Below are 27,985 nucleotides of genomic sequence, written 5' to 3'. Positions count from 1 at the left end.
GGATTCCTAGCCGGAGTGTGTTCTTGGGTGGTTTGTACTCAACAAGTGGATTTAATGCAGAGGGATGGCATCTACCCAGTGGACTCATTATCTTAGCGGCTTACAGAGATTTACATCCTCGCCTTTTAGGATTTATGGCTTGAGTAAAAAAAGACTCTTGTAAGTAAGTAAACATGTCAACTATTGGTATTCAATGGTCTTAAATGTTGAGGTCTAAATAAACACTCACACCGGCCAACATTAACTTGCATTTCTGTTTTCATGTATGTGTTTATAGGCAAGGCAGTTTATTTACAGTATATTGTGTATTTCATAAACACGGTAACTCAATGTGCGTCACATAATTAAAAGTACAGAATTTACAAACAAAAGAGTTATAAACATTTATACACAAATAAAAAAAATAATAATGAGTAGTTGTCAAACAAGTGTGTGTATTTCGGAAGGGGCAACACAGGAAGCTTTTGCGTGGGTAATAAATGTGATTCATCCGTATCTGTGCTTACTTGTGTCCACCTCTTTCCTTCACATTTTCTGCTTGACTAAACTTACCCCATTGTCAGTTGTTGGAGCTTTCTGCATGTGACCTGAGGGCTGAATTCTTAAAGCTGCCAGATTTATGTCGACAACACCAGTCTGAATAACATACTTTGAAAAGAAAATTACTTGCCGTCATTGTGAGTGAGCAGGTATTAAAGAACTGAAATGTTTTGATATAATTTTAGTTTGCGTGTGCTTCCTGATGATGAGGTGTATAAATCTGTTTTTGTTGGGTTGCACATAGCGTCCTGGAACTAAATCTGCAGAAGAGACACTTCTCATTCTTTGAAAAGTCTTGAGCACTTCTTAGTTCTAATACTCTTTCTTTCTTTCTTTCTTTCTTTCTTTCTTTCTTTCTTTCTTTCTTTCTTTCTTTAATTATTTATTTATTTATCTATTTATTTATTTATAGTTTTGCTTACAATACAATAAATTAGAATCGATACATCATCAAATGGCAGTAAAGATTGTATATGCACTGGGCTAGGGCCCTTGACTGAAATTACCTTGCATGACTATGAAAATAATCAATCAATCTTTGATTGTTTTTTCTAAATGGATTGTAAAATCGCTTTACATTCATAACTCCCCATGCCAATACTATTGCTTCGTGGAGCCCAAAGATACTTGCATAGTTCTGTGCAGTATTAGTTTAAATTCCTAAAGCCAACATCATGTTCTTTTTTCAGACTGCCCTCTATTTGCAATTGAATGAAGAGAACCAAATAACTGCTTGCACGCAAATCACAAAATTCGATCAATCACTTATCGTGTGCACCCGTAATAGCACCATGGTCCAAATGATGGGCATAAGTTCTAATGTACCTAACGTTCATCTGATGGCTCACACAATGTTGTCTTTTCATGCCCCTTCAGTGGTCAATGTTGCCCTTTGGTAGTGTACTACAGGTCAGCCAGAGCAGTGCAGTTTAGTTCTGGGTAATTTGCTTCATCAGTTGTGCATCACTTAGCTTGCAAGTGCAACCACTTTTGCAGCTCAAGAGTGGCATATGAAACAAATACAATTTATTTGCAGTATCCAAATCAACAAAAAATATATATAGAACATGAACATGTGTTGTGTTTAAAGAAATAATTAAACTTCCCACAGATCTGTTGACAGTTTGCCCTATTTTCAAAATGAGATTGCCATTCCTACCATTTGTGTCCTCATTTTTTTTTTCTTCTATCTTGTTTCTCTCTCTCTCACTCCTTCCCGGGTAGTGCATTGCTGACAGGCTGTCATTATGGAAGTAGCTGGGTGGGCAGCAGGCGGCTGGGGATCAGCAGAAGGGGAGAAGTCTGCAGATCGAAATAGATAGTGGTTTTATTCTGGAGACCCACCAGGCCACATCAAAACTTGCATGTCCCCTCTCAATCTCCCCATTGGAGTGAAGGCTGTTGTGCCCCCCTTCACCACCACCACCACCACCACCACCTCTTTATGAGACAGATGGTCCCTTTTGGAGTGGGGCCACAGAGCTTTCTGTTTTCGGGAGGGGGCTCTGCTCGAGCAGCCACAAGTGAACACGGTCTCCTTCTGTTGTGAACATACAGGAAGTGAATCCTGCAAGAATTGAATACACAGGGAGTGAATCCAAAACTATGCATGTGTGCTTTAGTTGTGATACTAAAGCTACCTGTCACATACAGGTAGCAACAGCGTGTAACAATTACTTATTGTTGGAATTATGGACTTCATCAACCAGTCTAAAGCATTAACGTTCGTTGATGTGGCAGCAGTATGCTTTGTTCTCTTGTGAATAAACAGGCAAAATCTGTTGTCCTGTTTATTTTAATTCCCAGCTCCCACCGAAACAACTATAGAACAATGGCAATGTGCTGCCTGGCAGGCGCTGGGCAGTTAGCCAGCTGGCCGGCCAAGTGGACAGGAGACTATCTTTTTCAATCAGTCCAGGAGGGGCCTTGACACTCCCCATTGCTCACATCCACTCTTGTGCTAATATGGAAGACAAACCCACGAGCACTTGTCTTTTAAATGCACTCATGTGCTTTATCCGTCTTAGTCGTCCAACCTATGACTCTTTGCATGAATTATGGGCGGGACTTCCACTGTGAACCGAAATTAGTGTTTTGTTTACTTGGTAACTGGTTGTACAAGTCCATGACAGGTACATAAAATATGTTGGGAAAGCTAGTCTCATAAGAGAAAACATTACAATCCTGCAAAATCTTGATCATCTTGTGACACTGCCCAGCAAATTATCTCCGGTGGGTATTTGTTGTCATGTGAGCAAAAAGTGCGATGCATCTGTTGCTTCGTAGGCTTTTAGTGCACAAAATGTAATGAGTGTGCTCATTTCATGTTACGTTCAGGTGAAAATCAATTCATTCTCGAGTGTTCCTCATTATCATGTACACATACATTCTTTGTTTGTCAGGTGTCTATGTTGAAAACGTTGCTCTTTCTTGCCACAGATTCAACTTCTTCAGGTACAATTGCCAACAAATTTAATTTAATAATTTGTAAATGCAATGTGGGCTTTTGATCGTTTGAAAAAGGAAACACAGATAAGCAAATAATTTTGAGGTTGTCTCATTGCTATATGTGAAGCACTTTTTTACAACTGCAGCTGTTGTAAAATGTCCTATATGAATAAAGAGCAGTGAGAATGTAGTCTCAGCTCTTTAAATACTTACTGTTCCTTGAACCAAATGAAATGGAGTCCAATCACGGGTGACCCATGTGCTTCAGACTCATCTGAACCCAGCACATTCCAGATTTCGAGCTGCTGCTGGCTAAAAAGCACTCAGAGGAAGCACACACTTGTTCCTGTCATCTACCGCCATTATAGGGTCTATTTGAAATAAACACTAGGCCAGACCGCAAAGCTGAAGAAAAAACAAATGGCTGGCTTTTGTTACGTTTTATGCTTGACAGCACAACTGTTGACCGAGGAGGTGTGGCGAGATCTCTGCTGGTTTCTTCAGTGATCTTGCATTACAGTCAACAGGAGGAAGTAGCTAACGTGCACCTCTTCATGCATCTTGTATTCAACCGTCACAGTCGTTGCATCTGCAGTAAGTTTTCCGAGGGTTTGGGCAGTATTTAAGCTCAATTCCGGTATCCGTCAATTTCCAAATTCCTGTCTAATCCTCTAGATTCCGAAGTAAACCATGAATTTTATGCAGACAGAGCGTGCAAATTTTTTTTTTTAAGCTTATGCAAGGGGAAAGACTCTTGCGGAGGCTATGGCGTTTGTTTGATGTGTTCTCCCAAAAGCATGTGCACCTGGGAATGAGCATTAGCCAATGGGGGTATTTCCCACTGTGCATAGTGAAAGCAGGCGCTGGGGGAATTAGGAGACAGTCAGTGTATGCTTTTTTATCTCTTCTGCTTATTCTTCTTTGCCGGTCGTGGTAGCAGCCAAGGTCAGTGTGTGCTGCGACATAAACAAAATGTCTCTGCCTGCCGTCTGCTGGCTTCCTCTGTTTAGCTCAACCAATTCTGCACACTCACATTCCAGGAGTCTTTTGTCTTCCCATCTCTAGTAATGGCATGATCTCATTTGTGGGTGAGCCATGTCCAAATTAAAAAAGAAATGATGTCATGTCAGAATGCTTAGTTAGTAGATTATTCTGGAGCACAATCTGGCCTGGGATGTTTGTCCACCACTTTGTTCAGATTTGGAATTTCTACCAACGAATCTAATGTATCACTACATAACCTACAAGTTAGCCTCTTCCCGTTCCTTATTAAATAGCCTATATTAAGGCTGGCATTTCAAAGAAAAACCAAAACACACACATTAATTAATATATATGTTCTGAATTGAAGTATTTTGTTACATGCAGAGGTGTTGAGATATGATTGTGGTAGTTGATGGCTTTAGAGCCATATTGATCCTTAATTTTTTTTTTCGTATGGTACCAGCTGGCATGTCCCTTTCCCACTGCACGGTACCTGTTCAGTCCAGTTGAAAATTTACGAAGTACAAATTACAGTAACTTGAGTAGCTTTTTCAGTAATTGTTACATTTTGACACCAATATCGGTACTTTTTAAAACATTTTTACACATTTTCAGTACACATTCTGCACATAGGAAACTCGCAATGAGAAAAACTGAAAAGTACATTATAACTTACATATTTCAGGACACCACAAAGAAGAGCTTGTGTTTAACAATGATATCTCAGTCTGTTCAGAAAGTATCTTGATGCAATTTGAATTGGGCAGCTAGCGTGGCTACAGAGCAAGGCCTGTGGCATTTTTCAAATGCACATTGCTAATGGTAGTTGCCACGTGTCACTAGATTTCCTCGACGAGAGAGGGGTGAACTCCACGAGAAGTGTATTTTTTAAAACATCTAGCATACTTGTACGACCTGTCGAGGAGGTTCTTTTGTGTGCTTTGATCTAATAGCTGATGGTTTTAAAAGGATTATCTGAAACAAGTTCATCAAGTACAAATAGTCTGAAATAGTCATCAAAGTATGTCGAAGCACATATTTACTCTTACGAAAACATTCATCTAATTAGGACTCATTATTTGAAAGTTACTAAACAGTCTTAATTCTGTTGAAATCTTAAAACAGAGTGCACCACAGACTTTTAAATCACCCCTAAGTAGGATAAAATGTAAACACCATTTGCGGTGTAAATGTGATCTCATTCGACTGTGGAGTGACATGGAATGTGGCTCATTGTTTTAATTGTGGTTTTATGGAGAACTCAAATGGTCAGTGAAGCACAAGCAACATGCCCTTGGGTTTGTTTTCTTTACTCTTGGATTTTCCCCTTCCTGGCAGGTCTTGATGAACATTGTGTGACACATCCAAATTTATGACTAGCCATAGCCTGTCACCATGAAACAATCAAAGGCCAATAATAAATGCACAGTTCGTCTTGGAAATTCGCTTCCCATTGCAGTGCTGCCTGATTCACTATATGATGAAGTCCATGAGGTGGAAAATTGGTGTAATCATCTTGGCCTTTAACCTACATTGCACCCTAATTTGGCTGTGGGAGGGGAGGATGATTGCATCAAGGCTTGCCCTCTGCCTCCGGAGGTCGAAACATGTTGGGGACATCTATTTCCTGCCAGTTTGGAACTGAGGCAGGTTTAATATTGCTCAATTACACATAGCTTTAATAAACATAATTGGTCGTGATCACAGGTCTGTGATGACCTCAAGGTTCAAAGCAGCTCGACAGCATAGTAGGAGCTAAACAAACATGTTTGACCTTGATCCTGGGGCAAAAAGGACTGGGGAGAATGCTCAATATATAAATGAGTAGGTGTTTACAAAAAAAAATAATCTTTCAAATATGCTAGTATTTCTCCCTCTTCATTTTGATGTCTCAGATCCAAAATCTATCTTGCAGGTGTTATCAGCAATATCAATGTCAGGGGAACTGCATAATGAATAATTGTTGATTTATGTATTCATTTTGGAGATAGCAAGAAGAAAAGTTAATAGTGATGATGAATGTATGAAGAAAGAAGAAAAAAATCTATCAAAAAGTAGTTTGGGGTTGGGTGACGTCTACTCTTGCTTAGTCATACTGCAAAAGTGATTAATAAGGACTTTGTCAGACCTGGCTGACATTATGTTCTGCTCTGGCACAAAAAAAAAAGGCATATCACTGACAGATAAGTATTAATCTCAAGATGGTGGAGAGAATATATTGACTTTCTTCACTCTGTGTTATATGCCTAACTTTTAAGGCCACAATGTCGGAGGATTATTTTAAGATTTTGCTGATGAGATGTACTGCAGCCTCCTTCTAAATTTATTACAGTGTCTATCTGACATCAGGGAATAAAAATGAAATTAAGGATTCTTCAGGGGAAGGTTTTATAGCCACTTTGCTTGAAACATGGATAATCAAAAGTGCAATGATTCGATTCACTTTGCATCTGACTAGTTACTGCCTTTTTTGACATTATCATTACTAAAGTAGGAAGGACGCAAAAAAATATGTCGGGCTGTTAACTTTTATCTTCCTCCCGCAAAACTAAATGATGGAATCATTGAGTGATAATGATGGCTGTTTATCTTTTTAACTGCAACGTTTCCTCCTTGTCAAAATCTTTTTCAGCCAGGGATGTCCAAGTCTGGTCCTCGAGGGCTGCAGTCCTGCATACCATATTTTCCGCACTATAAGGCGCACCTAAAAACCTCCAATTTTCTCAAAAGCCGACAGTGCGACTTATAATCCAGTTCGCCTTATATATTGACCAATATTGAGTCACTACAGCAGGCGTGTCCAAATATATCGACTTATATATGGGCAAAGTTTTAAAATGGGCCATTCATTGAAGGTGCGCCTTATAATCCGGTGCGCCTTATATATGGACAAAGTTTTAAAATGGCCCATTCATTAAAGGTGCGCTTTATAACCCCGTGCACCTTATAGTGCGGAAAAAACGGTAATCATCACCATTTAGATTTCTATTCTTATTTCTCCATCCAGACCCATAGTTTGCCAGGCTTTGTGTCCTAAACATTTCTAATAACTGTACATTACTTCAGTAATAAGGGCCTGTCAGGAACCTAGCCTGCCTACCTGCCACCTCGCTAGCACATGCTGCCACTATGCAGTGAACATCAGAGCCACCTTCAAGTCGCACAATAGATTCTGCTGACCATGAATCCTGCCACACACTCCATTAGTTGACGTTGTGAGACGTGCTGCAACTGTGTTCATTCATCAATGTCACAGAGAAATAACTTAATAGAATGGAGGGAAGGGGAACACAGACCACCATGTTCATTGGTTTAGGCTGCCTCGTCTCCCGTGTGAAATAAAAGCCCCCTCACCCTGTCCTGACCCTTCATGGCAACATAAACAAGGTGAAGCAGGCAAATTATTGAGGCTGACTCCTCTGTTCTTTAAGTCACATTTACTAGCAGCAGGAGATACTTTCAAGATGCCTTGATTTACAAGAAAATAATTATAGATTGACAAGGTCGGGTTTTTTTTTTGCTGATTATTTGCATTCATTATAAACTATATATTTGTACAAATTAGATTAGTACGTTAGAGAGTGTGAGTTTGGTACACAGAATCTCCTGTTGATGTTCTATTTTCTTCATATGTTAGTTTTCGAATACAATTGTGTCATTACTGGCTCAATGTGGCACTGTCTTTATCGCTTTTGGAGTGAAAGAAGATCTAATTTGGATGATTATATGACGAGAAACGATAAAAGCAGTTTAATCCCAAATTAACCAAGCGTTTTCGGGATTGTTTATTATACAGTATATTTTGGCTTTCATCAGTTACCGACACTAAACAGACATATTTCCCAGAGCAGGCTTTTTTTCCCCTCTAAATTGCTGCCACATGACACACTGCTTGTGTTAAATAGCACCGACCATTTGGTACTTGTAAACAAAGTCGTTTAAAGCAAGACAAGCCATTAGGTAACATTTAGTGACATGTTTTAGAAAGACTGACAATTTCTAGAATTATTTGTCCAAATAGTATCATCCTGTATTTTTGGTTGAAGTTGACAGACATACTCAAATGTCTATGGCTGTTAGATTTGACCCACATTTTCATTTCAAAGTTGCTTATTGGTAAATGACAGAAAAACAAAAACAATAGAAAGAACAAAGTTTGAGGCCTGTGGACTCATTTTAAGCAAAGCCCCATTTTACTTTCATATATCACAAAGAAAGAAAAAGATGGATACACAAGAGAAAAAAAAAACACATTTCATTTAATAACCCAAGTTTTTTTTTTTTTTTTTAAATTGTTCATCAACAAACTGTTCTTCTCTAGAAACATTAACAAGGGAGATTTTGGGCCGAGAGACCAAGTGACGTCAGAAACACTATCGATTTTTTGGGCACATTTGAGTAAGCCTGGTTTGTTAAAATTGATCTATGGGAATTGCAATTATGTCAGGCTGTCAGTAATAGAGTGAATTGTCAATTTCGCCTATAAAACTGACTGTATTCACAATTGCCTGCAATTGTCTGGCATGGGCTCCAACCCCCACACCCCTGAACAGGATAAGCAGACATAAATGAGTTGGCAAATAGTATTGAAAGAGAGAAGCACAATGTAATTGTACCCATTTACTATTTATGAAACTGATACAGATGTCAATATTGTTTCTGTGTTTATCTTTTTAGTTAGCCGAGAGGGGAGTGATAGAATAAACTTGTCTTGAGAGTTTATGCTAGTAGAATGACGTCAGGAATTTTGGCTCATAATATATTTCTGTTTATAAAATTAGCTGGCAACCAGTTCAACGTGTACCCCGCCTACTGCCCAACTGCTGGGATAGGCTCCGCTTTCCAGTACCCCCGAGACCCTTGTGCGGATAAGCGGTTCAGAAGATGAATGAAAAATGAACATTCATCATGTCCGATTCAACCCATTGTTATTTTCCATCAACAACAACAACAAAAAACCTGTATGAAACTGTGTTTTAATATGCAAAAACATCTCTGCTGTATAATTTGCATGTTTGATCCTGCAGGCAGTATCAGATATTTGTACATGTAAACGTCTCACGGAACATCTGCCTCCTGTTACTGTAATTCACTTCAGCACCATCTGTTAGGCATTGGACAAGTTGATACACAATACATCTGTTTAGTTATCAAGCCATAATTGTACCAACTCCTCTTAAATCCTCCGATCAGCTACATTTGGTGAACACTGACTCCCACAAACCAAAACAACCGCTGATTCTGTCCAACGTCACCTAACAGTGTATAAAATGTATCATAATAGTATCTACTTTTCCCACGTTTTGCATGAAAACGTAAAATACACTATACAAATAAATTTGTAATGAATTTTATAACAATGTCCCCGTTAATCGGTGTGGTATCTGTGTGTTAATATTTCACTCTGTGGTTTTGTCCTTTTACTTTAGGTCAACCTCTTCCAGCTGTCGTTCTACGTTGGCGGCAGGCTGTGAAAAAAGATTCCACTCTGCGGTGCCTCAGAACTCCACAGACACGTGTCCTTCACATCCAAATGTTGTTAGTAGTTGTGCCAGTGGCCTTTTGTGAGGTATGACAACAGCATCACAAAAAAGAGATCCCATCTCTTTGTTTCACCAGTGAGCAGATCACGTGATATCATGAAGAGTCCTAGAAGTCTGCTCTTCAAGGTGTCTGTTCGCAAGATATGAGTATTTTGAGCCCGGTGACGGATAATAAATCAAAGCTTGTGGGAGTCGTGGGAGGCCCAGAGGAATACCATAGAGGCATGCAGTCAGAGGAGTTATTTAGCAGGAAACTCAAAGCCCTCAATGGCAGCATGGGACCCCCGGGCTCCAACATGCAAGGCAAACTTGAAGGACCGGGCAAAACCAATGGTACTCCAGCCATGCCTAAAATGGGGGTCAGAGCCAGGGTAACAGAATGGCCACCAAGAAAAGATGGTTGGGATGGACGGCCATCACCAAACTATCAGAGTGTGATACCGGTATTCCAGAACGGCCAGCAGGACCATACTGTGGATGTACATGCGCAAGAAGAACCACTCTGTATGGAGGTAGACTACTCTGATGCAAAGTATTCATTGAGTGACCTCCTCAGCCACTCACCATTGAAAGGCCTTCACCCTATTCGACAACGCAGCAACAGTGATGTCACAATCAGCGATATTGATTCCGAAGACGTAGTGGACCAGACAGCCGTCAATCCAAACACCGGGGCCTCTTTACATCGTGAATATGGAAGTACGTCCTCGATTGACCGCCAAGGTTTAAGCGGGGATGGCTTTTTCACCATGCTCAGGGGCTACAGAGTGGATACCTTGGACCACCGCAGTGTACCACCCCAGGGTTTTCCCGAGTTGTTGCGCTGTGATGCCTCCCTCTCCCCCAGCTTACAGACAGCAGCCCAGATAGCCAGAGGGGAGTTTGTCACCATTCCAGGCTACGACTATATAGATAGCGCTCTCCTCTATAGCAGAGAAAGGGAGAAGTCCTTCATGAGGCGTCTAAAGTCAGAGTCATCTGAACCATCTTTGTTCAGGAAATTGCGGACAATTAAAAGCGAAAGCGACGCTTTGAGACTCTCTCTGGAGGATGATCGAAGACCTCTCAGTTTTCAAAAATGCTTTGCCCATTATGATGTTCAGAGCGTGCTTTTTAACATCAGTGAAGCGGTTGCTAGCCGAGCTAACTTGAGCCAGAGGAAGAACACCACTACTGGAGCATCAGCTGCTTCAGCTGGGGGCTTGTCCGGCATTGGAGCCAGTGCTCTACCGGGACCTGGACCAGATGCTGGAGTAATAGGATGCGGTAGTGGAAATTCTGCCTTCTTTGAATCACCACTAGGAAGTAGGGAAGACTTGAACCCAAAGGAGAACTTGGATGCTGATGAGGGGGACGGAAAGAGTAATAACCTGGTGTTGGGCTGCCCGCACTTTCGCAACGAGATCGGCGGTGAAGGCGAGAGAAAGATTTCACTTTCCAGAGCCAACAGTGCCAACTACAGCGGACTGTCGGAGAGCTGCTCCTTTGAATCCTCGCTAAGCTCTCACTGCACCAATGCTGGCGTCTCTGTCTTGGAAGTCCCTCGAGAAAGCCAGCCCATCCATAGGGAGAAGGTCAAACGCTACATCATTGAACACATTGACCTTGGTGCTTACTACTACCACAAGTTCTTCTATGGAAAAGGTAAGAAATCTGTTTGTCTGCCAGTTGTTGTCTATTATTTTACCAGATGGCCTTTGGCAAGTGCTTCACTCAATCTAGGTTTTACTGTGTTAAATTGAGTACCGTATTTTCTGCATTATAAGGCGCACCTAAAAACCTCCAATTTTCTCAAAAGCCGACAGCGCGTCTTATAATCCGGTGCACCTTATATATGGACCAATATGGATTTATGGATGAGGACTAATTTATTAAAGTAAGCTTTACGTGTTTATTTTGTGTGTTGTGTGATATTAACGTTTGAGCAACGTTGAGTTATTGATATATTTATTCTATGTGCCTTATAATCCGGTGCGCTTTATATGTGGACAAAGTTTTAAAATGGGCCATTCATTGAAGGTGCGCATTATAGTGCGGAAAATACGGTATTTCGAGCATTACCCTATTGAACTTGGTTTTTTGATCAAATAATTGCATAAAAAACATAAAGGTAGGTAAAAAGGCAAGTTTTAGAAGTAACTTTTTGAGGGTAGCTTGTCTGAGTAGCAGTGAGGTAGAAATGGTGACCACAGACTGTGCAATGCATTGAAAATAAATGACTCCTTGGAATATATATTTCCTTCTTAAAAAAAAGTACGGTGGGAAAGCAAGTTTCCCAATGGAACAGCCTCAGCTCATCATATCAGATGTCTTAACATCCCAGTTATTTGTTGCTACAGGACCAGATGATATTCGGGCTAGAACAATAGCTGGCTTGTGCTTGGTACAAGGGTGTATGTTTCTCTTGCTTGAGAGACAAGCGGTCATGTCCTTTCTGGATATTGCGCCTAACTTTGGTGAGAAGCTGTGATTGGTCATGTGTGAAGTAAGAAGTGAGCGAGAGGCTGTGTTGCAGCTGTTCTCCATGGGGGGCAGTCGGGTGTGAGGACCGTTCTTATAAAACTCCGGGGTCAGCAAAACCATGCCAAGGTCTCCCCATTAAACCACCTGTGAGCATGGCTGTAAATACTCATGCCAGCCCAACCCGTCACATCATTATATACATACATATCTGTTTCCCTACTGTTTTGGGATTGGCTGCTTTCAGCAGATTGAATTTCCCAACCTTAGGCCACACAGAAAACAGCTGCTTCACCTTTTAACATTGGCAGATTCCTGAATGTCCACAAAAAAAAATACCCTGCTTTAAATAAAGCTGTCAGTTTGTAACGTCACTCAAAGCCCTTCTGGCACAATTATTGTTTAGATGTACCATGAATGTCATCGGCTAATCATTGACTCTGAAAGACTCCCTCCCGTAACTCACTCTCCCATGAAATAGTTGTGTTGAGAGTGCTTAACCTTTCGGGTAACACAGGTCACCACGTATAGCGTATCTAGCTGAAGTAGCATGTTCAGTTGTCAGATTGCTTTTCTTGCTCATCTCTTTTTGTAAAGATGATGCCTTTGCACAGTTTGTGAATGTAACCTTTTGATGAGGTGTTTAACTGGAGAGACAAGTCTATCATCACCTCAGATACACACACACATGCACAAAGACGCACACTCACTCAAGCATGACGTGAATGCTTCCATCAGCTTGGCCTGTTGGACATTGATCTCACTGATTGCTTAAAGCCATATTTGCATCATCAGCAGGGGTGTTGTTCCTCAAGACTGCACTAATGAACAGTGTTTATCCATCGCCAAAGGCCAGAGACTTGCTAATAGTCACAGCATGTATATTGGGAGTCGTTAAACTAAAGCGGCTCAATACTTTCTAAATCGCGCCAAGTAAATACATGTAAAAATAAAAGTGCTTGCAGAGGGTTGAAGTGACTGTGCATTACAAGGTGGCTGGACGACAAATTTGATGTGTTATTTGACATGACAACCCAAGCCATCTATTTGGTAACCTTTGGCATTTTGTCAACGCCAAGTGACACGTTAAGCAAAAGTGTTGACAATAAAACTTTCCGCTGCGGTTGACACCATCAGTTTTCAGTTGCGTTTTGGCCTTCTACCAAACCGAGCATGCCGCCCCCTCAGTTCACTATCCCTAACATGTCATGCATTACTCACATGGGTAGCTATGTCTTACCTTGACTCAGTAAATTCATTTTACATGATTAAATATGATTTGTTGATAAGGGAGGTGTGTATTTAAGATGCATGGTCTAAGCGACATGGACGCAACATTTAAACCATCTGCAGCAACCTTATCGTGAGAATGGCCCAACGAATCTTCACTATTCTCTGACTTCATCTCATATGGGTATGCTTGATACGGGATCATAAATTCATCAAGTCCAGATGTAAAAACAATAATAGAACCTGCACACACTAAGCTCTTACAATCTGAATAGAAAATCCATCCATATCCAACATGAGAATGCAGTTTGTTGCTGGTGGTGAGTTACACCGGGTGAATGGAAATTCTGTATTTTCCATGTATCTAATCCACGAGTGCCTGCATTCTAATTTTGAGTGAATCAATTGGAACGTTTTGGATCATTTCCTCTGCGCACTTCAATCTGTCAAAACTTGACTTATGAAGTTTTTTTGTCGAAGCAAATACGGGTTTTATCTTTTTGATCACTTGCCAAAGAAGTCATCTTAAAACCTTGAGAAAGATCTGGAAAACATGCCAACACTGAGAGATTAATTTGGTACTCTTTTAAATGTGTCTCCAGAGCACCAAAACTATTTTGGTGTAGATGACCATCTGGGACCTGTGGCAGTCAGCGTCCGCAGGGAGCGTCTGGATGACGGAAAGGAGAAAGATGGAATGCAGTTCAACTATCGTGTCACCTTCAGAACCAGTCAGGTAAACATAACACTCTGATAGTTGCTCTTTTCATACAACCTCATGTTATAAATCGGACGGGAACTTTTACAAATACACGGCAGAGATACTGAATGGTTAACATGATTCAAGGTTCATTACAGACAAACTGTCAATACCTACTGCAGTTCCTGATAAAGTATTGACATTTTTTTAAATGCTATGTTGCCTTGAGCACAACATGTTTGAGTCACTGAGGTCATTCAGGCAGTTACAAGGCTGTTCTCAGATAAAATGAAACGTCTGCTCAGACAGGGAGAGAGAATGACAGTGAATACAATGTATTTTGTATTGAATAAACACTGTTGCTCTTCTACCTCGACTGGAGATAGTGAAATTGCATTCATCCCGCTGTACTTTTGAGGACATTTAAAAGTTCTGACATTTTGCCCAAGGTTTTGTTTAATGATGGTTATCAATTTAATTTGAGCAAAATTGTTTTGGTACATTTACTCTACAATGTTATAAACAAATGGAGGATTCATCTCACTTTACAAGGAAACGGTCAGTTTCATAAGAATCTGTTTTTGGTTTAATGATTACCTGTTAATTTTAATCGATTGCTAAGATGGCCACTTCATATCAAATATTATAAAAAGTAGAATTGTTTTCATTTAGAGGTGAGTGTGTTTTTAATTAATGATAGTACACAACAGATCTCTGGCCTGAACCTTGTTGTGGCCATGCTAAACATGTCTTGCCAAACACCCTTTGTGAGTTATAACCACTTCCTTTGTGACAAGTCCGTAAGTGTGCAGAAACGCTTCATTGGTCATGAAAGAAAGTGGAAGCTCACGCTCCCCAAATCTGGGTCTTTACCAGTCATGGCTGAGTTGTTCAGTCTTGCAGATGGCATTTCATTGCCACTGTCCTTGCACGTGCTCCTTCACCTATACAACATTATTAATCCACAAACTGAAATGCTTCTTCTCATGGTCCCTTGATGGTAGAGGAACCCTCTCATGGTCTCAGGCAATGAATAATTCAGGTACAACAGATGTGTGAGGCAAGGAAATGTCACTGATATCTCATACCATTCTTAGGTTTGGGCGACACTCCCTTGATAAAGCAATGTATCTGGGTCATGCGAACCCTGCATGTTGCACGCACTTTTAACTCCCGAACCAGTGGAGCGTCTATTTGCATGGGCGCCTATCATTAAGCTCCAGCGCTCTTTTCCTCTGTGTCCCGCTCTGGCTTGCTGTTAAAGTAATCTGCTTTTCAGCATAGCATACCCCTCTCTTGACTGCTGACATCTAAGTCCGCAGGCCGTGCAGATAGGAGCGGGGATTCATAGGTGTAAACGTGTCTGTAATCCTCCAAACAGCAACACATCGTTATCAGTGGCGTGTTTTAAAGCTGTTTGCTTCCACCATTACCGGCACATTAATGATCGTAACACTAAAATGCCACTTAGCATCTACTGTTCAGTTAGACTATTTTAATTATTTAGAGTGGGAGATGTTAATGCTGCCCATTGGAGCTGTAATAAGCCATTGCCCTGAATAGCACGGCATAAAATGAAATTGTATTAGAACTGGGGTTCGCAACAACAAGCACGAGCCTTACCCATTTTGACGTCGGTACAAAATGTTTCAAGCCATCATCAAATCATTGTGTTCCAGACTTGCTGACCTACATGGAAGGACCGCACACAGTGACCTAACCCTATTACGTTTCGGGCCAAAACTTTAAGTACACCTGGGATATAAAGATACAACACAAAAATCCAGCCAACAAAACAATTCAATTCTGATTCACACTGTCAAAATATGTACCCGATGTTGTGACAAATTTGTAAGCATTACATGAAACAAAGTGTAATTTTTGAACCTTTTCCATTGGTATCCTGACAGCTGACTACCCTTCGAGGAGCCATTCTGGAAGATGCGATCCCATCCACAGCACGACATGGGACGGCCCGTGGCTTGCCACTTAAGGAAGTGCTTGAATATGTAATCCCAGAGCTAAATATCCAATGCTTGAGGCTGGCAATCAACTCCCCTAAAGTACCGGAGCAACTGCTCAAGTTGGATGAACAAGGAGTAAGTGCAGACTTTTTAGTTGCCGTTTAAGCAGTCAGATGTTAACTCTCATTTTGGGAGCACCTCCGCATTCATTATTAACAACATTGGCATGGAATGTCATAACAGAACATTAAAGCCAATTGGACAGAAGCTGAAGTAATGGGTGTGCTGAACTATATTCAACTAAAAAGGACAGAAAAGCTACACGATGTACACCAGGGGTGTCAAACTCATTTTTTTCGCGGGCCGCATTGTAGTCATAGCTTCTTTCGGAGGGCCATTATGACTGTCAACCCAAATAAATGTATGAGCACCTCATATTATATACAGTAAAAGCTACAAAATAAACTGACAAATAACTCGTTTTCAAATCAGACGAGTAAAAACTGGTCAAATATTTAAAAAAAAAAGATATTATTAAAGGTGAAGACAATTTGCAATTCTAGTGATGACACGAATTTGATGCACAATTTGTCTTTGCGGGCCACATAAAATGATGTGGCGGGCCAAATCTGGCCCCCGTGCCTTGAGTTTGACACGTGTGATGTACACGCAATGTACTAAAATGTGTCGTAGGTGAGGACGCTGAGGATCTGCCTATTAAGACATTTAAAAATGTTTCCGCTGACACAGGCATATGGGTCGCAAACACTTGCACTGTCGGCCATATTGAGCCGACAATGTTTAGTATTATATTTCATATCACTTGTCAATATTATATTCATCTGATTCTGTCGTTAAAGGCCATGGAAAGCAAAACAATGTCTTGTAAATTTGATACACCATAGAAAAGAGTGTTGTTTAAGTCCCCAGCTAGATTTGAATGGTTGAAAAACTCACCCAGTTTTGTAGCTCAGCGGTGAAAAATCAAGCCCCCCCCCCATCAATTTAAATCCTAATGACACAATTTGAATTACAAGTTACATATTTCCTAACCTTTGTGATGGGATTTATTTTTTGAATAGTGCAGGATGATACCTGATGTTATCAATATGCGAGTGGTCATTTCAAGATAACAACATGGTTAGACATGTTGGACAGGAAGAAGCATGCAGGGATTAAGCAGCATTGCACTTGGTTGTCTGCCTATGAGAGATATGGCTACTTATCGGCGTAATTACATTTGTTAGCATTTAGCTTTCTGACCAAATGTCAGGGGACAGCCTCTTAAAATGTGAATGAGCATCCCCTCTGATATATCAAGATTTTTTTCCCCCCACATTGTAAACCGAAAGAGTCAAGATATCCCTCTCAGGCGAATTAAATGTAATTAAAAAATAATAGTTTTGCTTATAATCACAGCTTTACTTTGTTGAAAGATGTTTAATTATGACCACTTTTACATTTGACATGTTTATTTGTATACACTCCTGATTTGATTAAAATTGTTGTTGCTGTGTAAATGTTGATAAGGCAAGCAAACTGGATTTTCAGCACCTCAACAATGTGACAGGAAAGAGTCCAACGTTTTGCGTTCTTTTTGTTGCATGTTTTGTATGTCTATCAGATTAAATTGTGTGTGTGTGTGTTTGCATGGCTAGTGAGAGAAGGTCTTCAGTATTTACATGATCAGTTATGCTGAGAGAAAATCCCTCAAAGCAATATGTTCAGTTGCCAGGATGAAAAAGGAGATAAAACCGTAAATGTACTTTGCATGTGTGCGGATGGCCTGGCAAACACATTAGCCTGTTAGATATTTTGGGATATGATTTGAGATTATATATCATAAATTACATTCTTAAGTAAACTGCTCATGTAAAATATAAAATATCTGTTGCTCCCATCTGGAAAATGACAAACCTCTTTTTTTTTTTTACCATCCCTGTTGCATTATCTCTAACGTTGTACATTTAATTTTGATAAGGACAGATGTTACAGTGATTATTGATTTACTGCCATCGTCTTCAATTCGTATCTTAACCAGAACTCTTATTATTTGAACCACAAATAAAAGTCATGTCAAATTTATTTTTTATCAAAGAGATGGTTTACATTGATTATTTGATACTTGAGTGGGCAAGCCTGAGAAGTCAATGGTAATTGCATTGTAAGATTTCTTTCAGGTTGAGATAAGATTTGTTCACGGGCTCAACAACACTATTGAGGCTACGCTTTCAGTCACTTCTCTTGCTTAAGAAAATCAATCACTTGCCATCATGGATATTAATAGAATTATTATTTTTTCTATATTTTGGTTGAGGGAGATTATTTTGTCTGCAGTTTTTCCACGGGTTGAAACTACTTCAGATAAATCTCTTGGAAGCTATATCCCAGGAGCCTGACTAATGCATTTATGTGTTTGCACTTTTCAAGCACTGACCATTTCCCATCAGGCCAACGTAATTGTCCTTGCCATCGGCCAATGTCTTAACAAGAGTAAAAGGTGATGTGATCCCAATAGATTTTTTTTTTTTCAAAGGAAGGAACCTCATTTTGCCATTGCCACTGCTTGACATGGTATAATAGCCTTCTGTCAGTGCTGCCACTTTAGTGCACAGCAGATTGCCTGATAGAGAAAGTCACCATGACAACAGTGTCAGCAGTACACCAGGAGCTGATGACCTGTAACCGAAGAGAAAAGCTATTCCACTTTGTTGCTGTTACTTTTCACATCCACAGAAACCCATTTTTTCTGTATAGATGTATTGACCCTGGGTCAAGTTCAAGAAGATGCCTTTAAAGCGAGAATACGAGCAACAGGTAGCAAAATACTGAGGCAGGCGGCCATTTATTATTTCCCCTTTGACTCTTTGTTTTGGTCAGGTTCAAGGAGCAGTGAGCCGTTAAAGATTGATGATGGTGGTGGAGGAGGCTCCGCATGTCATTTTGACCTGGCCAGTAATAATACCCGCAGTAAAAACAAAGCAAAACAAAGTGGAGTATTATATTTTGACTGTCAGCTAGACTTTGCGTTAGACGTCAAACAGTATTCTAATAATTTAGATCATTACAATCACAATAATAATATTTGTCAAAACAAAGGTTTTCAAGCGGAATTAATTGCATCACTTGAAAGCCATGACAGTTTAGTTTGCATTTCTTGGTTCTAATTCAAAAATTCACTGCTTGTTATTGTGTACATAGTACCTATGGGGGCCCATGTGATGTTATAGCTCTACTTTTAAAAAAATAAGTTCAGCTCTTTCTTAGAAAAGGTTATGAAAGCGATCGCATTAGCTGTGATGTGACGAGTGGCCACTCTCGGCAGTTTGAGTGCATCACGCAGAGTATGCACAAGTGTTTTGTATGCTACGCAGCTGCAACAGGAAATTATACTTACTGAGTACGTGCGTGTGTTGATGTCTCTCTTTCCAGCTAAGTTTCCAGCACAAGGTGGGCGTACTTTATTGTAAGGCCGGCCAAAGCACAGAAGAAGAAATGTACAACAACGAGAGCGCCGGACCAGCACTAGAGGAGTTCTTGGATCTTTTGGGCCAGAGAGTTCGCCTCAAAGGCTTCACCAAGTACAGAGCGCAGCTAGATAACAAAAGTAAGATAAATTATTGGACGGTGTAAACCGACGGTACATACTTTTACATTTCTAATAGTGAAGAGCAATGAATGAATAATTGTAACTGTCTCCTTTTCACCCTAATGCTCCAATTGCCAGGGTAATTCAGATTTTCCCACGAATCTAAGACTGAGTTGTTTTTGTTGTTCCAGCTGATTCCACAGGCACACATTCTCTCTACACCACCTACAAAGACTACGAGCTGATGTTTCATGTATCCACCATGCTCCCCTACACACCCAACAACAGACAACAGGTCAGCAAACACCAATTTCGCAAGCATCAATTTAGAGTCTGTATGGTAAACCACTTTGATGATGGACAGTAGTCTCTAAGCAGCTTCATATTTGGATAGCCTCATTCTTGACTCCTGCCAGTTGCCCCCCACGCCTCGACGAGATCATTTTGCCACAGTAACAACCCATCAGTTGAAACTCCGAGCATTGCCATGGCAACGGTACCTCATAGTAGGATTTTAATCAATGCATCCCCAGGGGCAGGACCTGCCTATCTATCCTAACAAGTGAAATTAAATGATTGTAGCCGTTGCTTGACAACCATTGGTGCCAGAAATCTGCCATCATAAGGGCCCAATAATTTAGTTTTTACACACCTTTTGTTGTGACATTAATAAACAGAGACCCATTTGTGATTTGTGTCTCTTATTTTATGTTACCAAGTTATGTCACTTAATTTAAGCCTCATTAAACTTACAGCAGGACAAATATATTTTACTCTCATCCGCTCACATTCACCTCGGCAACCTTAATTTTAGCTTGATTTAAATTCGCTGAATCCTGAAAATAGAGAATCGGTACACAATTGAACAAAAGTGACTGTTTGAAGTAGGTTGGGGATTGATGTTCTCTACGCCTGAATTTACTGAACTTTTACATTCATGAACAAACCTCATACTCTTAAGTTTAAAAGAACCTGAAGTCATTTGAGGATCATTAAATATAAAAACAACGATTGTCATTTTTTTCCCCTTCTTGTATTAAACTGCTGTTCCTATCTTGTCTTCAGTTATTGCGGAAAAGGCACATTGGCAATGACATCGTCACCATAGTGTTCCAGGAGCCCGGGGCCCTTCCTTTTACTCCAAAGAGCATCCGTTCCCATTTCCAGCATGTGTTTGTCATCGTTAAAGTCCACAATCCCTGCACTGATAACGTCTGCTACAGGTAAATAAAACAAGCCTGCTTGTGAGCATCCTTGAAAGCTATCTTTGAAAGCAGTATGTGTGGCAACGTGTCAAATCGACAAATATTGCAGCCATAGTACTTTGGAATGAGAGGCAATTAAATATCCTCAAGGCAAAGTGGGTACGTTTATCTTATGATTGGCTTCACATAAATGTCTTTGTGCTACCTTTTTCACGGCTATTAATTTGGAAGAATAATGATAATGTTCAACTAATTGTTCTGTTTTCTGCCATGGCTACTTGACAGTAGAAGAATAACGAGTGAGTCTTTTTATCTGCACAGTAATGATACAGTTATTATCACGACACCTGGAAATTATGACATTGAAATTTCTCCCAGAGTATTTCTAGTGTTGACATAAACCTCAGCCTTTGACAGAGCAAGATTAAAATGAGCAGTATTTTATCATTTCTAATAGCTGTCTTTTATACTATGAGCCGCTCAGTTAAAGTATTTCATTTTGTCTTCCAGTGTCGCCGTGTCCAGGTCAAAAGACGTGCCTCCGTTCGGCCCCCCGATTCCAAAGTCTGTGACCTTTCCAAAGTCTGCAGTTTTTAGGGACTTCCTGCTTGCCAAAGTCATAAATGGAGAAAATGCAGCACATAAGTCCGAGAAGTTCCGAGCCATGGCCACCCGTACGCGGCAGGAGTACCTAAAGGACCTAGCGGAAAACTTTGTTAGCACTGCTACCATTGACTCCGCTGTCAAATTCAGTTTCATTAACCTCGGCGCCAAGAAGAAGGAGAAAGTGAAACCTAGAAAGGATGCACATGTCTTCAGCGTTGGAGCCATCACTTGGAGCGTTCGGGCTCGGGACTTCGGCCAATCGGCGGATGTGGACTGCTTGCTCGGCATATCCAACGAGTTCATTGTGCTCATTGAGGAGGAATCCAAAAATGTGGTATTCAATTGTTCTTGTCGCGATGTCATTGGATGGACCTCAGGGATTATGAGTATAAAGATCTTCTATGAGCGCGGGGAGTGTGTCATGTTGTCTGCTCATGACAACTGTGGAGAAGATATCCGGGAGATGGTGCAAAGGTTGGAGGTAAATGCTTCAAAGTCTCAATTGCAATAATTCTTTCATTTTAAAGTCATTGTATTCCTTCCATACTGCATACTAACGAGGTAAACTAATATTTCCCAAACCCCCTTTCCTCCGTCTCATTCCACTGAGCCGACCATCCATTTATGAATTTTATTGCTAACACTGTCGTATCACCTTTGATTTGTAAAGTGTGCGGCCCCAAAATGAAGAGCCCCAAGAGGATTTTAACCCTCCTAGTTAATTTGGGCTCAAAGTTATCACTCATAGTCAGCGTGGGTGCCCATTAAGTGGGTCACATATTTAGATGTGTTGCTCTCACTTTAGTAAAACCATTAGCGGGAAAAAATACATTATTTATTGGAATTGACGATCAACATTCATGAAATTTGGGGCAATTTTTTTAGATTGATGTTACGAAGGATGCATCCAAGAGGATCCAATTTTGGGAGACGAAATAGTCACAGCTATTGGGTCTGAAAAACTAACATTCTATATCCTAATATTAGAACAATAGCACAGATCCCCCCAAAAATATATGCAGCCCAAGGACAATGATTTTGCATAATGTAAATGTCTCAGAAGATTCCAAAATTCTACAAAGTAGTCACCTTCGTCAGTACATTCATGGCATGAAAGAACAGAGAAGGCCATATTAGCATTTGTGATTAGCCAAAGGACATCCATCTCCTCCTCATTGCCCATGCTAATCTCTCTCACATTTGCCCGTGGGATTTCTGCCAGCTCTTGCACAAAAGATAATAAGTACTAGATGCTCGTGGCAATCTGGGCTTGCCTTATAAAATGTGCATCAGTGGTGACCCTGCCCATCAATCCAGAAGGTGTCAGTCTTTTGTCCTGGAACTTCATCCAATTCCGTTTTCATTTGAATGGTTTCCAGACAGAAGAGTAAGTGATGTATTGTGAAGCAAGTACTAGATTGGCCTGTGCAGCCTGTGTGAGAACACCACTAAAAGCTTTGTGATAACATCCTGCTCTCCAGGGTGTCAGTGAGCTCGGGGCCCCCATGTTTGGATTTTATTGAACAAGTCATCACTGTCCTATGTGTGGTCCTTTTCTTTTGACTTTTCAGTGTGTGCACGGATAAAAAAAATATATATAAGAGTGAGTAGAGCATTTATTTTTTGATATTTTCAATATTTGGTCAATATTGGCGTGCTAAATCTGCATGGAATCGGATTGTAGGGGTTATAACATTTTAATCTCCTCTGCTGAGTTGTAATCTAAATTTTTCTTTTTTGGTCACAAAACTTAATTCATCGTGTTATAGTCTTTGTGATTATTTTATGGTTCAATCTCGGGTCACATGGCACATCACAATGAAACTAATTCTCAGTATGAAAGCGTACCTATTGATGCTAACATCAACATTTATCTTCAAACAGTACTGCTGCACAATGGTAAACAGAACTTTACATAATGACTTCATCAAGCGTCTTAAATGTTTTTTTTCTTACAAGAAAAGTTTTGACATTTTTAACTAAACTTCAGGCTGTTACTCATTTTTTAAACAGTCAAGTGTAAAAAAAAAAAAACTTGATCACAAGTTTGTGTCCCCTGATGCGCAGGAAAAACTTCAGGAAGCACTTTATATTGTAGTTTTTTTTCCCACTTAGTTTTTGCAGAATATTAGCTTAGCTTGGGAATCAAGTTTCCCAGTCTTCCTTTAGTATTGTGTTTCATAAAATCCTCTCAGCGAGTTTTAAAAATTCATATTTTCATTTTTTTCCCCACTTAGTTTTTGCAGCATATCAACTTAGTTTGGGAATCAAGTTTCTCAGTCTTCCCTTCGTTTTGTATTTCATAAACTCCTCATTCTTATTTTTCTTTAGCTCCAGACTGTTATCTCAAAGAGAAATGGAGTGATTAACAAACGAGTGAATCCACACAACTAATTTTGCGTCTCACTTAGTGGACACCAGTTGATCTGTTGTGGTCCACTATGGTTGTCTGGGCTCAACTCGCACAGCAGGGTAGGATTTCTGCTAGTGTGAGAATCTGGTCAAGTGTTGACAGGCCAAAGTCTGAGTTAATGTGTCCCTGAAGCCAGCTGCCACTCTGAGGTTTATAGAGCCAGTCAACCACAACTAATCTGACCAGTGATTAAAGCTCATTGAGTGCGGTGTGATTTCTTCTCCAGTGCTTCTACAGAAAACACTTTTGGGAAAGTATCCAGCAACGCAGTGCACTCACACTCGAGTGAGACCTCCAAATAGCTTGGTCGAATTATGTTGTCAAGCTAAAAATAGATGGTGTGTGGTTTTATCTGTGACCTTTTTTTTTTGTACGTCTATAATGATACTGAACTGGAATTGCTTTTGTTTTAAAGCCGTTCGGGTTAACAACTGGAATTTGTTTGCGTTATTGATAGCATACAATTATGAAATGAATCCAAATCAATGTGACGTTATACACCATTTTCTCTAAAGAGAGTCACTGCAATCAGATAATTGCTCTTACATTCAGATGCAGAAAACTGTGGTCATATTGCACATGATTAACAGATTGATTTTTATTCCTGTTTAAGATCACGACCAGAGGCTGTGAAACCATAGAGATGACTTTACGGCGCAACGGCCTAGGCCAGCTGGGTTTCCACGTCAACTTTGAGGGGATCGTGGCTGATGTCGAGCCCTTTGGCTTTGCTTGGAAGGCGGGCTTGAGACAGGGCAGCCGTCTGGTTGAGATCTGCAAGGTGGCTGTGGCCACCCTCACCCACGAGCAGATGATTGACCTTCTGCGCACCTCTGTGGCTGTCAAGGTGGTTATCATCCAACCATATGAAGATGGGACCCCTCGAAGGTAAGAAATGCAACTTTTCATTCTCATGTTTTTGTGTTAACTTGATATTTCCTCCCATATTTGAGATAATTAGTGGAGAGAAATATACTTCCTTGTTTTTTTACTTGATGTTGACAGCTGCTTCCCCGCAGAGTCTTTGTTTGTTGAGGCACCTGTACAACAATACACTCACAATCAGCATTTCAGGCTAATAATGAGATCATTTAGATTAATGCCTCAAGTCTTGCTGCTATGGTTCACTTTTGCAGATTGCTTTTATTTCTGTCCTCCCCCATTGTTCACTTTAGCAATTAGAGTGGGAGGGGCTGGGTTTTTGGGAACATTCACCCGTGGCGAGATGCCATTTTTCCAGAAAGAGGAACATATTTCAGATGATGTGATGAGAATAAGTGGGCTGTGTGAAATTGCCTTTGCTCTGCGAGAGACAATCAGAATCACCACTGTGGCTGACAAATAAAGTCCTTCCCTATAACCCAAGCGTATAACAGTATTTAAGAAACAATTCAATGTTTGTAAAAGGCTTCATCTCCCCATTTTTGCACTCATATTATCTTTGTTTTCTAGATGTTTTGCTATACCACATTCATATTCTTTTGTAATCTTTTCTTTCACTTACAAATAAGCAAGGCAGAATTGTCTTGTGGGTTGTTGCAAATAAAAAATATGAGTCTGAAAATTGACTGTCCAGATATGGGCAATATTTTTGAATCACAGCCGTGATGAATAGATCAACAGTTTACGTTACAAATAAAATATGAGAAAGCTTGAGGAAAGCAAACATATTTATTAAAGTGTTAGCTTCATCACTGATTTTGACTTAAGTTTTCTCTGTTGGCAACATATTGTTTTTCCCAAAATGGTAGCCTAATATTCTTCCTGTTTGAGTTCAACAGCAGCCTCTAGCTAAACTGCTGTCTAATCCTCTTACCAAGATCAGTGATCATAAATGATGATACACTAGTCATAATTGCAGTTCAGGGATTCTGAATAGGTGCAAAACAATCATCCTACAAAAACTCTTCCAGCCTCTGAAAACATAGGAAACTAAAGTGCTAGTGCCTGTTTAATTTTAGCATGAGCCCCAAAGAAAATTATTCATACAAGCTTACAAGGTGACACGATACTTTACATATTGAACTTTATTTGATCCCGATGTGGCATTTACAAACAGATACATTTGGCAGATTAGTGGGTATTACCATAGAAGAACGTAGTGGTCTATGCTTTGGAGCTTTACCATGGAATTTCTCTCTTTTGTCAAACACAAATTAATGCTGTTTCATGAGAACCCAAAAGATCCATCTCGAGGTCTTGTGAATAAATTCCCAAGGCTCGGTCAAATAAGAGGCGAGAGGTCAGGTGGAGAGATGTAAGGGCTCTCAATTTATTTTTTTCTTTCTGCTGGCTGAGTTTTAAAGTCGCTTAAATGTAGCAGTCAACAATGAGTGCTCTGCTTTCTTCACAATGATCTCAAAAGAAAGGAATTCAGCCGGGGCTTGAAGGGTTCTGTCAGTTCCCCGTGAGCTGCACGATGGGGGCAAGCTCAACAATGGACGAGTCTCATGCCCTCTAGACAATATGACCTGCTTCATATACCCGCGATCGCACTATTTATATCCAAATGTCATTTGAAAGGAGAATATTTATAGAGCTTTTTCATTTGGGATTTCTATCGTATCAAGGTTGATCTTATGTCACCTTTTGGAGCCGTCTATATTTATTAAATTATAAGAGCTGTGTGTGAAGCCAAGGCTCTGACATGACGTACATATAACTAGATTTCCTTACACTCGAGGCAGGATATGCTTTTAGCCAATTGTAGCAGTGCCAGAGGCTTGTCCACCATTGGTCAGAAGAAATATCAAAATGAATAAGAGTCATGAAAATAATGGCTCATTTGACCGTTTTTTGATACAGAGTCTTTAAGTATACAAATGAGTTTAATTTGGATTTAAATGCAAGATGACCATGAGGTACAAATGGAAAATAACACAAACATAATAATAGGAATTAATTTTATTCTATCGTTGTGTAGGTTCTTCTGATCCCCAGATTTACTGTTTATCTGAAATTAAAGGGGGCTTAACCTGCTCTACACCCCCGCTGATAACAAGTATTACTCGCGACATTTAGATGGCCATTCGTGACCTTTACTTTGAAGTGCCATCAGTCGTCATCATGGATTTTCATCTGGACTCAAGTTAAGCCGGATTTCTCATTTCCCATGATGACACTCTGTGAAAGAAAAAGCTGCTAAACAAAAACATTCCTAACCTGCATCACAAATAGCTCCTCTTAATCCCTTCACTTTCTACACTGAAGCCCTTCTTTGATTCACATTTCTTGGCAAAGAAATCATTGAGAGGTTTTTTTTGGGGTTTTTTTTTGCAACGTATTCACTTTGGATCACACCTTCCTAATGAACCTCAGGACAATGATGCTCTACAAAGAGCTGGTGGAGGTCGTAACCTCTCTGGCTCTTTGCTGTGACATGGACTGTGGGAATGGATTAGCATGTCTTTCAATCCCTGGCCATGTCATTGAAGTGACGGCTCCCTGACTGAGGTCCAAGGTCCTGTTGTCACACTCATCTATTCTATTTTGTTAGGCACCAATAACTGATTGCTCCCCAACTGGCCAAGTAACCACTAATGTCATTTTGGCAACGGCGTTTAAAATGGTTGAAACGTTCAAATGATTTCCTCCAAAGAAAAACATGACAACGTGAGAGCAAATTGTATACGTCATCTTTCTGTATCGACTCCATGCCGATGTCGTTAAATGTACCGTATTTTCCGCACTATAAGGCGCACCTAAAAACCTAAAATTTTCTCAAAAGCCGACAGTGCGCCTTATAATCCGGTGCGCCTTATATATGGATTCGTGGATGAGGACTAATTTATTAAAGTAAGTTTTATGTGTTTATTTTGTGTGTTGTGTGATATTAACGTTTGAGCAACGTTGAGTTATTGATATATTGTTATTGTTTTCACTATTTTGAGTGTTACTATATTGTGATTGCATTAACGTTTGAGCAACGTTGAGTTATGTATTCTATGCGCCTTATAATCCAGTGCACCTTATATATGAACAAAGTTTTAAAATGGGCCATTCATTGAAGGTGCGCCTTATAATCCGGTGCGCCTTATAGTGAGGAAAATATGGTAGGCCTATAAGAAAACCTGCATTAGCTTGTGCAGATTGAGAGGAAGCAGACATGTCATTTCACACCAATTCTTTTCCTTCCAGTTGAATGAATGCATCTACCAGTCTGTTTTTCCAACACTATGCTAAAGCTCAGGTTTAGTGCTGGTTTCCTGCTGTTCTGCCATGATTTATACACAGAAAGACAGAATTCCCCTATATATTTCAAAGCAAGTAACCCCGGTCCAGTTTGATGGTTATTTTCAGCAGT

General features: G+C 40.2%; 1 protein-coding gene across 5 annotated transcripts in view; it reads left to right on the top strand.

Moving 5' to 3' along the window:
* Positions 1-27,985, top strand: part of sipa1l2a (signal-induced proliferation-associated 1like 2, genome duplicate a) — a 64,316-nt gene that overhangs the window by 15,074 nt on the left and 21,257 nt on the right. For 2 of the 5 annotated variants that reach the window (XM_088385942.1, XM_088385940.1), the window contains exons 2-10: positions 9,402-9,510; positions 9,592-11,159; positions 13,808-13,941; positions 15,816-16,004; positions 19,302-19,476; positions 19,650-19,753; positions 20,524-20,681; positions 21,174-21,750; positions 24,296-24,570. In XM_088385942.1, the coding sequence (XP_088242068.1) occupies positions 9,659-11,159; positions 13,808-13,941; positions 15,816-16,004; positions 19,302-19,476; positions 19,650-19,753; positions 20,524-20,681; positions 21,174-21,750; positions 24,296-24,570 (3,113 nt within the window). In that variant the 5' untranslated portion in view covers positions 9,402-9,510; positions 9,592-9,658. Of the gene's footprint in view, positions 1-3,500; positions 3,583-9,401; positions 11,160-13,807; positions 13,942-15,815; positions 16,005-19,301; positions 19,477-19,649; positions 19,754-20,523; positions 20,682-21,173; positions 21,751-24,295; positions 24,571-27,985 lie in introns of those variants that run through there. The other 3 variants (XM_088385945.1, XM_088385943.1, XM_088385941.1) reach the window with 2 other exon arrangements.

The sequence above is a fragment of the Syngnathus floridae genome, chromosome 9 (assembly GCF_059516105.1).
Source record: "Syngnathus floridae isolate MCC-2025c chromosome 9, RoL_Sflo_1.0, whole genome shotgun sequence".
NCBI lineage: Eukaryota > Metazoa > Chordata > Actinopteri > Syngnathiformes > Syngnathidae > Syngnathus > Syngnathus floridae.
Note: the sequence above shows the minus strand (reverse complement) of the source record. Positions and strands in the feature narration are given on the sequence as shown.